Raw genomic sequence first — 15,453 nt, 5'->3', positions numbered from 1 at the left:
TAACCGCTATAATCTCAGGAACATAGTCCTGTCTGGTGTTAAGTGTACAGGCACAGAGGCAGCTCTCCGCAACTGTATCTCTGACACAGAGGTTTCAACATCTTGCACCAGAGCTAGCACACGAATTATTTGCTCCGGTAAGACAATTTCTCATCTAAATAAAAAAATTAAAAGCTTGAAAAACAAAACAAATATTTATAAAACATATGATCTCCTCAGTCCAGCTATTGATCAGTGATAATAATATTAATAGTCTTTAGAATCGTTCTAAATTATCTATCACTAAAGAATAGAAATAAAAATAAAGGAAAAATACATTGTGCTAAAAAATGCAAAAGAATTCAGGAAACATTGATCGCACTGTAATGTTTTAGTCATTTAATGGAGATTTTTTTTCTTGATACTTTATGCATGAGAAAGTTCTACAGTTAGAAAGAGTTTGGTTTCCATAGTGGAGATCTTCTTTTAATCATTTTTGTTGTAAAATAGGAAAATATTTGTCCACTATTTTTTAAAAATATTTATCATTTACTTCTTTAACAATGTAATGAGGAGAAAATTCATCATGAGTTAGGATGAAAGAAAAGTTTTAATCATTTAGTATATGTTGTCCTCAATGGTAAAACATGAGTTTCAAGAAACTTTCTAAGATTTCTTGCTAAAACTAAATGATATGGGATGATTGAATGGTGGTGCCAATAGATTATATTTTATGCAAAATATTGTGTCTAATTAGAATATCCCCAATCTTTAGATTGCAAAGACCAAAACAAAATATGAATGATAATTAAATTATGACACTAAATAACACCTGATAACCTAATCGGTACATAAATAAAGTTAATTTTAATTTATATGACTGTTAAAATGTACCCATACTACTTCATGTAATTAGATTTAGTTATCATTCCCTTTTCATTATTGAGCCCCATTTGTTAACTACAGTAATATGAAAAACCTTTACAGAAATTGTTTACAAAAACTGAAAATGGGTCATATCAGAAAACGGAACATTGCTGGTCTGAATAAAAATAATTGAACACAATACTTTTCACTAGGAGACACAGCCCGGCTCTCTGGAGGGATGTGCTATGGAAGATTAGAGGTGAATCGAGGAGGCAGCTGGAGGTCAGTGTGCTCTCAGTCTGTGGACTCCAGAGACGCGGACGTGGTCTGTAGAGAACTGGGCTGTGGAGTCTCCAGGGCTGTGCTGGGAGGAGCCTCTTCAGGACAGGGGACTGGGCCCGTCTGGGCAGATGAGATCCAGTGTCGGGGTGATGAGGAGAAACTGGCCCACTGTCCAGTCCTGAAGAGAGAGCAGCACAACTGCACACATGCAGATGATGTCTCCATTGTCTGTTATGGTAAGAAAATCACAATTTCTACTTTACAAATGTACAAAACTTGCCATCTTTAAGCTTCTAGAGAAACCTTCAGATTTCAGGTATTTAATTACTGTAGCAATTTGAAGAAGGGACAAGTTTGAATTAAAAAGTCACCAGGTTATTTGTTAATTTCATTTTTTGTAATTATTTGAGTACTTGATCAAATGAATATAAAGACCTGCAAAATGTGACTAATTCTGTGAAATCTAAAGGTTACACATCTTCTGCTCTTTTATCCACACTCACACACTGTCCTGCCCCCTGTCCCATGTCCCCTGCCCTGTGTACTGTGTCCTGTGTCCAGGCTACACTGACTTCAGGCTGGCCAGCGGTCCTGACCGGTGCTCTGGCAGAGTGGAGATGAAGTTGGGGGGTCAGTGGGGGACAGTCTGCGATCAGGGCTGGGACCTCCGGGACGCCACAGTCCTCTGTCAGCAGCTGAACTGCGGCTATGCTGAAGCAGTCCTGGGCCCGGCCAGATTCGGACAGGGCAGTGGCTCCACGTGGACCGATGTGTTCGACTGTGAGGGCACCGAGACTGAGCTAAGACACTGTCCCATCTCTCCATGGGCTCACAGCTCCTGCAGTCACAGCAGAGATGTGGGAGTCGTCTGCTCTGGTGAGTCCTGCTCTCTACCGGACTGTAACAGGCCATTTGTATTTAAGGTTCGTGAGAAAGAACTTCCACAGCGAGGTAATGTATGAGCTACTCATTAGATCAAGTGTTTTTACTAATAAAAAAGGGCATTATTTAATTTATTCAAATTACTATTATTAGGATTATATTATTGGTATTATATTGTGGCATTTTGGGCAGTTAAACTATATAACACATACGTGATAAACTATCACAAACAGGCTTTTGTATATCTGTGCTCATTTTATATTCAGTTGTTACAGCTATTTGTGAATCTGTGCATTGTTTTCTAAAATTCGGATTTTTAGATTACTAACGCATATGTTATAGATATATTTGAAAAATAAGGTTATGACATAATACGCAGTTCTGAAATACGAGTGTTTGTGTAAACATTGTAAATGCTGCGATTCTGGTGAAGTGATTAAACCTCCCACAGTATTTAGATACGGCTCTTTTTCACTGTTAAACTCCTGTCTGTCTCCTGTGTTGTCTGACTCTGCCAGGAGCGGCGGGAGGGGTCAGGCTGGTGGGAGGAGCCGGGCGCTGTGACGGGCGGGTGGAAGTCTTCTCCAGCGGCAAGTGGGGGCGACTGCTGGACTCGTCCTGGACAGACTCTGCCGCCTCGGTGCTCTGCAGACAGCTGGGCTGCGGTTCGGCTCTAGAGACCTCCAGCTCCTCTCGCTACGGGCCGGGCCGTAGTGACGTGTGCTTCTCGGGCGTCTCGTGCTCCGGGAACGAGACTCACCTGGGGAACTGCAGCCGCCCACAGCCGGTCAGCTGTAGCTCCGGGAGTGACGTGGGAGTGCTCTGTGAGAGTGAGTCCGTCTGCAGGACAACACTTCTGTCCGAAACACACACTGGAGCGATAAATTATTTTCATGAAAGAAAAAAAAAAACTAAATCTGTCTTCATTCTTGGTGAATTCAAAGAAAACAAAAACAAAATTCTCTTCACTCATATAGGCAGAATTTGCAAATATGTTTATTTTTCACAGGGCATTATAATTTACCTCCTTTTGTGTTGCTTGTGTTCCAGCTACTTTACTGCCAAACTTAAAGATGAATTTAGCATTAGTTTACCAACACTTTGTACTGTTGTTGATTGTTATATAAAAATACTTGTTCTTGTTTAGAAGTGAAAGACGTCTCCCACTGTTCTTTCCCAAGAGAGATCCTGTCGTTTCCTCTCTGTGTCTCTATGAAAGAGTTCAAACACACAAGAGTGAGCAGAGTTCCTGCTGTTTTCCTCTCCCACAGAACACGGGCTCCTCCGGCTGTCCGGGGCGGAGAGCCCCTGTGCTGGGCGGCTGGAGGTGTATCACCGGGGCTCCTGGGGGACGGTGTGCGATGACTCCTGGGACCTGGCGGACTCTCAGGTGGTGTGCAGGCAGCTCCAGTGTGGGACGGCCGTCACCGCCCCAGCGCCAGTGTCCTTCAGCCAGGGCGCCGGACCCATCTGGCTGGACGAGGTGGGCTGTCTGGGGAACGAGTCGTCTCTGTGGGAGTGTCCCTCCAGACCCTGGGGTCAGCACGACTGCGGACACAAGGAGGACGTGACCATAGTGTGCTCAGGTGTGACAGCCACATTCCTCATCAGCAAAGAAAAACATTTCGTCAATATTAGTCACTTGTGAAGGAAGGACACTCAGTGATCACGAGGGCCACTATGGCACAGAATGTGGAAACAGAATCCTTGTATTGAATTTGTAAGAAATTTAATTTCAGTCAAAGTTGTAAGTTGTTCAACTCAAATATAGTAAACCAACTACAAAACTGTCAATTGAATCACCATTTCTGTTTGAATGAAGCTGTTACAGGCTGGTCAAAAACACTAACAGCCCTGGAGAGGCTAACTATTGTGTGGCAGCTCACATTAATGATTTAACATGAAAATGAGACAAATGAAGGAAAAAAAAGTCTTCAGCCATCAGTCCTACTGTTTCACTAAGCAGGTTCTCTGTCTCACATCATAGTGAGAAGATCATTTCACTGTTCCGTTTTTTAGAATGTCAAAATATAAAGTTTCAGCAACATAAACACCAACATGTGATAATAAGAAGAAGAAACAGTAATGATGAAGCTTTACTGCCTGTTCACTATGGCTTGTTCAGTGTAACAGGTTTTTATCACCAGCTACTGCAGCACCTCTTTGTCAGCTGTGATGCCTGCTGTCTGTCCCTCTCCCCTGGGCAGCACTGTGGCACAGTGGGTAGGATTCTGGACTTGTCACTGGAAAGCTGTGGCTCCAAATCCTGGGTGACTCCTGAGCAACATACTGCTCTGGTATTGCTGTATTAAAATACCCAGCTGTATAAATAGGAGCAAATGTTTGTCAACAGAAAGATTGCAGTGTAGTTAACTATCAATCTAATTAACCATCTCTCTCCCCAGAGTTCAAGCAGCTGAGGCTGGTGAGCGAGCAGTTTGAGTGCGCTGGGAGAGCTGAGGTCTTCTACAACGGCACCTGGGGGAGCGTCTGTGATAATGGCATGGTCTCTCACACAGCTTCACTGATATGTCACCAGCTGAACTGTGGGGATTTCAGTGAATTTTATACCCCTGACGATGGGTCAGGTCTCAAATGGCTTGATGATGTTCAGTGTAAAAAGCATGACGTGTCTCTGTGGCAGTGCTCCCATTCCCCTTGGGGAGAGAACAACTGTGATGACAGAGACGTAGCAGGTTTAATTTGCACAGGTAGAGTGTTTTACAGATATAACTTTTCTTTTACTGCTTCCATGATTTTCGAAGCATTATGCACCTTTCCACAGTGACTGAAATTGCTTTTAAATTCCACTCCAATTTCCTTCCCCTTGTGTAATGCTTTGTACCTTAAGAATCTCTAATTCAATTCTTTACAGGTAAAAGAGCTAAACCAGCCTCCACCACCCCAAGACCTTGTACTGAAGACCCAGATCAGCCCCACTGTCCAGGTAACATCATGGTGATGGGAGACTTCTGTTTACCTGCTCTTCAGTGTGCTGGATGTTAGTCTTGTGTCATGTGAAGTAGGAGCCACAGCTTTTTCCTTATGGATGGGACCTGAGGGGGCCCCTGACATAGAATTTTGCTTTACAGTTGAGGAGTCTCCTTAGAGGTTTCGATTATCAGAGGGAATGGAGTGCGTGTTCTCCACTCTAAGTTTTCCTTGATTATTGCCTTCCTGGGTGCAAATTAATTGACCACATTTTACCAGAGTGCTTTGAATGATTGCCCAGACCCGACTCTCTGTTCCCCTTCTCCCTGCAGAGACAGAGAGGCTGCGGCTCGTGGGAGGGGTCAGTAACTGCTCTGGCCGGGTGGAGGTGCTGTACGGGGGCTCCTGGGGGACGGTGTGCGATGACTCCTGGGACCTGCGGGACGCCCAGGTGGTGTGCAGGCAGCTGGGCTGTGGGGAGGCAGTGAGCGCTGGGACAGAGGCCTCCTGGGGGGAGGGGAACGGGACGGTGTGGCTGGACGAGGTGACCTGCAGGGGCAGCGAACTCCACCTGTGGGACTGTGAGCACGCCGCACTGGGGCAGAGCGACTGCCGCCACAAAGAGGATGCAGGAGTGTCCTGTGCCAGTGAGTCTGATTGCACACCGAGTGCTGTAACTAGGATACATCAGGATTGGAGAAACTAGAGGCTCTTTCCTGATCACATCCAGTAGTAAGACAAACAATTCCAACAGTTTTTTTTCACTGCAGCTACACTTAAGTATTAGGAATCTAAAAAGTGGTTTTATTCTGCATGTAAATCTTGTTCATTCCTTCAGGACTTGGTATTGCTTTCATTTTCAGAGCCAAGCTTTACCCTAGATCATGTCCTGCTACACCTGCACAGCTCAAGATGTCTTCTATCCCATCTGTACCTCCCTGTACTGCACAAACCACCCCCACTCATGACACCTGATCATGTTGTGTCTAACAACAGCTGGAACAATATTCTGTTCACTTCTAGTCTTCAGGCCAGCACCAGCTTTATATATTATAGTTCAGAGGTTCCCAGTCCTGATCCAGGGACCCACTCTTGACTTAATGCATCCAAGAAGTCACCTGGTTGGAAATTTTGCCAGTATTATTTCCTGCTGAAAGCTTGAAGATTTTAAGTGAAGAAACACAGTAGTTAAAAGGAAGGCAGATCTGCTTTGGGTTAAGGATGTCAAAAGAATTACAGAACCATGATCAGATCTATTAGGACTTCAGTGATTGAATTAAGCAGGTGTGGGGATCCCCAGGACCAGGAGTAGGAGCCCCTGCTTTAGTTAACACATAGAAAAGAGATGAGTCAAAACCTCTGCACAAAATGGATTTGACTTTATAAAATTTGAATAAGAACTATTATATTTGCTACAGTAGTAACTAGATTTTTTCATTGGTTTTAATTTGCAACACATTTTGTGCTCAAAGTCATCAGTAGTATCTCTCTATAATCTCTTTTAACTTCTGTCACACCCAGAGCCAGAGAGGATAAAACTGTCCGGGGGTCCCAGCGCCTGCTCTGGCCGGGTGGAGGTGCTGTACGGGGGCTCCTGGGGGACGGTGTGCGATGACTCCTGGGACCTGCGGGACGCCCAGGTGGTGTGCAGGCAGCTGGGCTGTGGGGAGGCAGTGAGCGCTGGGACAGAGGCCTCCTGGGGGGAGGGGAACGGGACGGTGTGGCTGGACGAGGTGACCTGCAGGGGCAGCGAACTCCACCTGTGGGACTGTGAGCATGCCGCACTGGGGCAGAGCGACTGCCAGCACAGGAGGAGAGCAGGGGTTCGCTGTGCTGGTGAGTGCAGAGAGAGAGATAGTGGCATCTTGAATAGATGATTTTCAAACATTTCTGAGCCCTGTTTTCTACAGTTAACAAAAACAATATATCAGCGACCTTAACTTCCAATCATATCTGAACCTCATCATTATAAAAACATCTCGCAGTTCAGTGGGGTCTGAACCTTCACATATTTTGCTTCATATGGTTTCAAGCTTGACTCAGTGATTCTTTGTGTGACTGACAAAGTCAGTTAGGGCGAGTATTATGAACCCTGTGCAGGTCTGTGGTGGAGTCCGGGCCAAACGAGTCTGAGAAGGGAGAGGCAGGAGGGAAGTCTATAGGTCCAGGCGTAGTCGAGTCCAGAGAGAGAGCTAGGCTAATAATCCAAGAAGGCAAGACGAAAGAATGATCGAAGCTGGAAAGGGGTCTGAGAGGCGAGGTCCGAAAGCGCAAGATGTCGAAGGTTGTCAGTAACAAGAGCTCAGGAAGCAGGAAGATTCCTAATACCGAGCAGTGAACAAGGTGAGCAGAGGGTTTAAGTAGTCAGGGAAGGGGTGTGGTGTGGTTATTGGGTAATGGGAGTTAATTAGGGCCAGCTGCACTTGGAACAACATCTCCTTTGCATCAGATCATCCTTACCATAGACAACTTGGAAAATGCTCAGAAAAAAAAAACATCAGCCTGTTTCCTCCTCTGTTTCAGATCCTCCAAAGCCCAGACCAGTCCCTCAGGCTCCAGGAGGCCAGTCCTCTCTGTGGACAGTCTGCATCGTCCTGGGAGCTCTGCTGTTCGTGGCTGCTGCCCTGGCCTGTGGGCAGAGACAGAGGAACAGAGCCCTTCAGAAAGGTGAGCTTGGTCTCCCCACTGTCTCTACCAGTCAGACTCTGTATTGTGTTCGACAGCCCAGCAGTGCTGATCAGGAGCAGGTCAGTGGTGTCTGATCTCACATCCACAGTACTGGTCTGGCTCTGATCTGACTATGAAGTGAAGAAATGGGGAATGGTGCCTCATTTACAAAGATATACTGGGGAATCACAGTTCTTTTAAGCTGAAATAGGTTCTGTACATTGACACAGTTCAAAAAACTGTTTTTTTAAACTTTCTGACTGAGTGTGTGATTTTTTTCTGGTTAGTGAGAATGAGAAACTGTTCTCTACATTCTGACAATAACCATCGTGTCTGTGGGATATCTGATATAAACAGGCTTCTTTTTCATCTCCAATCAGCGATTGCTCAAAGGGAAATGACCTCCTTGCCCTACCAGGACGCTCTGTATGAAGAAATTAACTACAAGCTGTACCAGCAGGGAACATACATCCAGCACAGAAAAGGTTTGCTGCCTGTCTGCTTCACTACTGTCTTCTTCCCCAAGCTGGTGTCAGTTGTGCAAACATTATTCCTATTAGAGCAGTAGAAGGGGTCTAGTGAGGAGAGGAGTCTCTCAGCAGCTGGAGTGACTGTCTTGTCTGATCTCTGTGCTGTAGGGAGTGATCTCTCTGGAGGGCTGGACTATGATGATGTGGCAGGTGAGGACAGTAAACCTCCAGGTAAGACAGGCTGGGGTGTGTAGTGGTTGTGATTGTGAGCATGATAAAAGGATTGTGAAGATGAAAATTCAAGGGCACCACAGCTGAGTAGTGGTTATTTCAAAGCTTCAAGCCTTGGGAGCTATTGCATAGCTATATATCAAACAATAGTGGTTAATTGTCACAGCTGCGTATGAAACTCTCTAAATTAATATGTATGTAGTGCAGGCTTTGTTCTCTGCTTGCGGATACAATTGACTGAGTCTCTTTTCTCCAGGGAGTCTGTCTGGGGATGATCTGGACTATGACGATGTGAAGGAGGATGAAGAGACCTCAGTTCCAGGTACAGTCACAGCTCTTTGTGAATGTTTGCAGAGCTGATACTTAGGCTGTTTGCCCTCTATAGGACTATAAATACATAAAACTATTATATATAGTATAATATATAATAATACTATATACTGTAATATATAATAATAATACTAATTATATATAGTAGTATAATTATGATAGCTTCTCTGTAACCCTCTTTTCTACAGATCAGTGATATCATTATGGTTTGTTTCTCAGTACCTTTCTTGGTGACTCTCTTCTCTCCAGGGGGTGTGACTGAGGGTGATCTGGACTATGATGATGTCCAAGAGGACAACGGGACCTCAATACCAGGTAGAACCACAGCTGTTTCCTAGGATCTGCAGAACTGATAGTGAGAATCACTCTACTTTAGCCAGAATTGTGTAATTTGAGCTGAAAATTGATTCACCCTAATACTGCAGTTGTGAACCTGTGTGTTTCTGTCTCTTGCAGAGAAAGTCCTGTCTGGAAGAGTCTCCCCAGAACCTTCACTCCTGGGTGACAATGAATACGATGAGCCCTATGAGCAGAGCAAGTGACCCCCTGAGCCACAGCAACTCTCCAGACACAGCAGACCTGCAGCATCGTGTTTCATTCAGCTTCCATTCCCTTTAAACAGGCAGTTCATAACCTCCAGTTTTGTGTATTACACTGTTAGGCATTTTATATTCGACTCTGCACTTGTTAAACTGTTCGTTTTACCATGATGTGGATCACGAGAGCCCCCAGTGAGGTGTGGTTAAAGAGACGGGGCTGTTCACTTCAGTTCCACAGGCAGGAGAGACAAGGCTGAGGCTGAGTCGACACTGTCTGCTGGGCTCAGATTCTGGAACTGGAACTTCTACTACAGCAGGAATAACAGAAAGATATCATTCACTGTGGTGAAGGATTTTTAAACTACTCTTTCGTTTCTGCCTCTCATTTCAAGTAATTTATGTTGCATTGAATAAATTCACTCCTTATATGTTATTTACAGTAGTAACTTATAACTGTACTGGTTTAAAACTGATCTGAACTGGACTGAACTGTCCAAGGAACTAGTGCAGTTAGGTTGACAACAGGCAGCAGGGTGGAGGAGTAGTAATGGGGGGTGGGTGGGGTAATGGGATATTTTTCTGTTTAAAAATTTTGATTGCTGTTTTTGATATAATAAATAAAATGATTTAAAAATTATTCTGGATTCTGGACTTTGCTCTATTAGAAAAGACAAGTATGGTTAGATTATTGATTTGATCACAAAGGTATTCCGTCAGTTTCAGTCCCCAGTTGTACCATTTTCTATTTGGGTATTGTAGTGCCCACATATTTTTTACTGTAGCTTCACAAACGCTGGGTGCAAACCCACAGTTTTTATCAGATTGATTTCTGTAGTGTAGTTTCACCTATTTTATATTTTCAAAACTACAAGCTGTGTCACAGATATGGGGGTGTCACAAATGTATAGTGACCCCGATATGTAGGAAAATCCAGCAGCATTCTCCAGACGGCCACAGTCCAGTATTCTGATGTGTTCTCCTTTCCACCACACCGAAGGAAAAGATATTGTCCTTCAGTCCCACCCATCTTAAACAACATGTCCCATTATGCTCCCCCTACCCTGTCTCTCTGCAACACGTACAGGGTAAGAGGAGGAAGGCGGTGCCTGAACTTTCCTCTGATGCTCTGATTTTCCTCTGCTCTTCAAGTCCTTTCCTGCCTCTAGTTGGTGCAAATTCTCCCCTGTCCTGTCCAAGTCCTCCCCCCATCTTTTCAAGCAGAAAGACTGTGAGTTTGTTGCAGTGCAGTGATGACATCTGCAGCTGTTTTCCCAGAAACAAACACATCGTCAGTCCTCGCCGCAGAAGAAAAGTGTCTCTTTCCAAAAAATGTTGTTTTCAAAAACTTCATATTAAATATATTTAGTATATGAAGGGTCAGTTCAATCAATACTGCTGATACAAAGTGAGGAATGTGCTGTATCTTCCACTGAACAACTCACAGTACTGCAGCAGTGCTGGACTGTCCCTCTTCCCTCTGCACTGCCTTATATAAGGGGGGTCCCCCATCTTCCCCTTCTCTTCACCAAATGACCTGCTATGTCTATGCTATCCCCCTTTCTCCCTCTCCCCTAGTGACCAGCACTCCCACTATAAACTAAAGGGTAATAAACCCCCTGCTGGTGAAACTAAGACTCCTGTCTCCAGGCTGTTCACTGCCACCATGAAGCTGCTGAACTGGAGTGTAGGGCCATTCACTGCAGTATCAATCCTTATTTCTTACAGAATTTTACCACATTGAGTCACGACATAATCAGAATTGACAGCGGCCCTTAGCCATTGTACTTCAAGCATGCAACAATATCGCAATCTGCAGGAGCTGCTTTGAAGACACTCTCTTCACACAAGCAAACACGCAGAAACAGCTTCCCCTGTCTTCAGGAGCCTGTTTCTTGTAGAAGCCACATTAGAGAGAGAGCTGCAGGAGACAGAATGATTCTGCCAGTATCTTTGCGATCTGACATGTGTTTTTAACCATGATGGTCTATGAGCTCCAGACCTACATTATACAGAGGGAGTCATTCCTGCTGCTTCTTTAAAAAAAATGCTAGCACATGTGGCATACAATATATCAGATATGACCCGTACTTCAAAGGGAGTGAATTCTGCACGTTCATCCATGTGCTACAAAGACTGTGAGTCCTGCGGTGATCTCTTTACTGTGTTTAACTGTGCAGCTGTGATCCTCTCTCTTGCTCCAGGAGATCCACAGGCCTGCAGGTTCTGTAGGGAAACCAAATAGTGATGCAGTGATAAGGTGAAGTCAGCTAATAAATGATCCATTGAGTGATTAGGAGGTCATGTTGGAATGGGGCTTCAAACAGTGACAGAGGATCAAAGTTCTTATGTTTATCATATATTTTTCTTTTTTGTGTCAATAGGAGAACCTGTTTTTTAAAGATCTGGTGATTTGATGATTTGTGAAATGTTCCCCACATACTGTAGATATTCGGAAGCTACTCATTACGATTGGAGGGGTCATGATTCTGTTATTCGAAAATGTTATGAATTGAAATAGAGGTGCTGCCCTCGTCCAGCTCTGTGATGGAACTTAACAGACTCTATTGTATGGGTGAGGCTTAAAATTGTTGATCAGTATTCAATCACAGAATCATACAATAGCATATTTAAAATTGATTATGCTTGCTAAGAACTAAGACAGTATAACAACAGCGGTGTGAATCAAATGGAGCAGAAGAACATAAAAAAAGTTTAACCTTGGGTTCAATTCCTGGGGGGCTATCTGTGTGGAGTTTGCATGTTCTCCCCATTTTCACATGAATTTCCTCCCGGTGCTCAGGTTTCCTCCCACAGTCCAAGAAAACATACCGGTAGGTTACTTGGCTTCTGGGAAAACTGCCCCTGGTGTGAGTGTGTGTGTGTCTGTGTTTCTGTCAGTGTGTGTGTCCTGACTAGCCTGACGGTCTCCCTGGCCTGGTACTCAGAACATGTGCCTGGCAGATAGCTGATGTCTGTACTGACATCTTCAACATGTCCTTGGCCCAGGCTACTGTACCTAGCTGCTTCAAGACAACCACCATCGTGCCATTACCAAGAAAAACAGCACCCACATGCCTGAATGACAACCGCAGTATAGTACTCACCACCATCTTAATGAAGTGCTTTGAAAAACTACTTATTCCACACATTAAATCCAGCATTCCAAAAACACTTGATCCTCTCCAGTTTGCCTATTGCACAAACCACTCCACAGAGTATGCAATCTCTATAACTGTATATACTGTAAACATTACTTTTGTGAATTCAATGGAATTTCTCCTTGATCAGTTTGGTGCCCAAACACTGTTTCTTTTTGTTTTTCAGGGTCCTAGGAACTGGCACTGGGTCCAAGATGTTGTTGGAGAAAGTGAATCCTAATAAAAATGTTGAACTGGATGTCTTGTCTAGTGGATGTGGGAGCTGAGTTTATTAAAATCTCTCCAATGAATATAGTAATATCCCAATTTCTCTGGGCTATAATTGTTGGAATTGCTCTATTTTGAAGGATCAAGCCACAGCTTGCCAAATGTCTAGATGGTGTAACCCACTGATTTTGTCTACAGTTCTTTCCCAAGGCACAGGGGAAGGCCTGTAGTTGCTGAAATGAGAGCATATCTGCATGTCATTCTAGGAGTCAAGAATTGAGCTTCTCAAGGAGTGTTCAGCATGAACTCCTGAGTAGTGAAGAGGTACTCAAGGTAGCTATTGACTCCATTTACAGCCACTGCTGTATAAACCCACTCAGCAGGAGGTTGGCTTTTGTGTTTGTAACAAGCACAATGGTCTGTAGAATGGGCTGTGTTTGTGGTTAAACTTCTGTGTTCACAGAAACAAGAAGTTCCCCAGTGCAAAAACACCTGCTAGTAAGAGAAGGGGGCACCGGCTGTGTAATAAATCGGTTGCTCTTGACTGCTGCATATAATAATAATAATTGCTTACACTTATATAGCGCTTTTTCTGGACACTCCACTCAAAGCGCTTTACAGGTAATGGGGACTCCCCTCCACCACCACCAGTGTGCAGCCCCACCTGGATGATGCGACGGCAGCCATAGTGCGCCAGAACGCTCACCACACACCAGCTCTCAGTGGGGAGGAGAGCAGAGTGATGAAGCCAATTCATAGACGGGGATTATTAGGAGGCCATGACTGGTAAGGGCCAATGGGAAATTTGGCCAGGATGCCGGGGTTACACCCCTACTCTTTCGAGAAACGCCCTGGAATTTTTAATGACCACAGAGAGTCAGGACCTCGGTTTTACGTCTCATCCAAAGGACGGCGCCCGTTTAAGGTATAGTGTCCCCATCACCATCCTGGGGCATTAGGACACACATGGACTGCAGGGTGAGCACCCCCTGCTGGCCCCACTAACACCTCTTCCAGCAGCAACCTTAGTTTTTCCTAGGAGGTTTCCCATCCAGGTACTGACCAGGCTCACATCTACTGAGCTCCAGTGGGCTGCTAGTTGTGAGTTGCAGAGTGATATGGCTGCTGGCCATATGGTGTCTGGACCCAAAGCTGGAGCTTGAAATTTCCTGAAGATCCTCAAGAGGAAATTCACCCAAATTGCTCCATGTAAACAGCCAGCTGTCTACTCAGTTCCAAGAGTAACTGCGTTGGAAGACCATTACTAGTCTAAATAGTGAAATACTAGCCTTCAACATTGTATTCTGAAGGGGGGGGGGGTTTGCAATTGTAAGCCAGGCTCTAGCTGTACAGCAGTTGACTTCTATTCTGGAGTCACTACATCTGGTCAGACTTGTTGCTGTCAAAGTTTCCAAAACTGGTGAGGTACCTGCATATGCTGGTAGTACCTGACGACTGGGGCTCCTGGTGCCCCCACAAACATGCTGCTTTTGTTCCAGCAGTTACACTCCTACTCCCCCTTCCATGACATCATGTTAATTTGAAGTGTTTGTTCCTACCTTTAACATGTTGGGGCTTTAAGTATTTCGGAAGTGAAAGGAAATCCCAAACTGTTCTGGAAGAGGGGAAAAAATACCCATATTCAACGGAAGCAACTTCTTAGATCAATTAACACTTCAATCATCTAGCGATGGTGGAATGGGATGAAAACCAGCAGGTGTGTGTGAGGAGGGGCAGAAGGACACTGTTTGAGAACTAGTTGCCCCGAAACATAAAACCCATCTCATGTAATCAGAGATGTAAACAGCCTGTGAGGTCAAGCTTCTTCACAGTCCTCTTCAGAGACACTTAAAAGAGACCCATATACAGTACCCCTATAAAAGGTGGATTTACCCCAATACAAGCGAAATGTTGAGGGAAAAAAACACCAGTTTATCCGGGTGGGATATCCTTGCCTTATTAACACAATATACAAGAAAGTAAGATTACATTTACGCTAAACTGTTGCAGGACAGCATTAATGGTAAAAGTGCTTACTATGTAAAGGACAAGTTAAAACGTATTTAACATTATAGGATAAGACAGAAGTTCTGTTGAATCCTTTTTTGTCCCCATCTTATGCGGACGTATTCAATCCACATAATGTTTTTTCATATAAACAGACAAATAGTGTCGCTTGTTGCAGCCGGTGCCAAGAATAGATCTCGGCTTATTGCGGAGCTGGGTACAGACACGACCAGATTAATTAAGACGGGCTATGGGGAGTGGTGGTAGGAGAGATGATCCTCGCTGTTTGTATTTTAACACGTGTAAAATGAGCTGCATTTCTCACAAGCTACAGCAGTGTGTTCGCATGAAAATATGTTCTCATTAAGAGCATTTCTCTTTGCTACGCCCGTTCCCCTGGATAAAGAGTTTTACACAGCCTTAATGACATTAGTTTCGCTTCTCCCGTTAAAGCTTTTTATCGCATCTTCATTTATCAATGAAAAAAAATCTATGATTAAGAGAACACCAAGGAAGCACATTTTTTTCTATGGAAATCTTTTTCGCTATACGAATGTATTTCTTAGGTTTTGATTAGGTTCATACAATCGATAAATAATACAGCGTGTTTTCCAGCTTTTCACTGAGCTCATACAGTAGCAAGATCTTCGAACTCGGTAAATAATACCGCGATGATCACAGCAACAGTCATGCTGTATAAGATCAATGCGGAACTTACGCTTCCATTTTACGCTGAAGTTTATGAACAGAATTTCATCAATCTTTAATAATGGGATTGTTGACAGTTTGTATTAACACTCCCGTTTAATGCAGTCAATACTGTAACTCTATATCTTAGTGAAAGTTGGACTTTAATTGGTTTAGTTTAATAGGCTGATTCAGAACAATGTAGCTAAACACTGT

At 44.1% G+C, this 15,453-nt stretch overlaps 1 protein-coding gene across 1 annotated transcript; it reads left to right on the top strand.

Moving 5' to 3' along the window:
• Positions 1-9,396, top strand: LOC148660054 (scavenger receptor cysteine-rich domain-containing protein DMBT1-like). The gene is made up of 15 exons (XM_088637597.1): positions 1-137; positions 1,059-1,364; positions 1,690-2,004; positions 2,529-2,840; positions 3,282-3,596; positions 4,416-4,721; positions 4,886-4,957; positions 5,274-5,588; positions 6,463-6,777; positions 7,465-7,608; positions 7,989-8,093; positions 8,247-8,309; positions 8,566-8,631; positions 8,889-8,954; positions 9,096-9,396. Exons 2-15 carry the CDS (start codon positions 1,085-1,087, stop codon positions 9,179-9,181), a joined length of 2,760 nt encoding a protein of 919 aa, XP_088493723.1. The 5' UTR covers positions 1-137; positions 1,059-1,084; the 3' UTR covers positions 9,182-9,396.
• Positions 9,397-15,453: the final 6,057 nt, after the last annotated feature.

The sequence above is a fragment of the Lepisosteus platostomus genome, chromosome 6, assembly GCF_059453375.1.
Source record: "Lepisosteus platostomus isolate fLepPlt1 chromosome 6, fLepPlt1.hap1, whole genome shotgun sequence".
Classification (NCBI taxonomy): Eukaryota; Metazoa; Chordata; class Actinopteri; order Semionotiformes; family Lepisosteidae; genus Lepisosteus; species Lepisosteus platostomus.
This window is presented reverse-complemented; position numbering and strand designations above follow the sequence as displayed.

Bases quoted from the DNA above. Each gene is read 5' to 3' on its own strand.
- LOC148660054 (XM_088637597.1), top strand. From the start codon at position 1,085: ATGTGCTATGGAAGATTAGAGGTGAATCGAGGAGGCAGCTGGAGGTCA. The intron at 2,841-3,281 runs GTGAGTCCGTCT...CCTCTCCCACAG, and splicing joins CGTGGGAGTGCTCTGTGAGA to AACACGGGCTCCTCCGGCTG. The intron at 6,778-7,464 runs GTGAGTGCAGAG...CCTCTGTTTCAG, and splicing joins AGCAGGGGTTCGCTGTGCTG to ATCCTCCAAAGCCCAGACCA.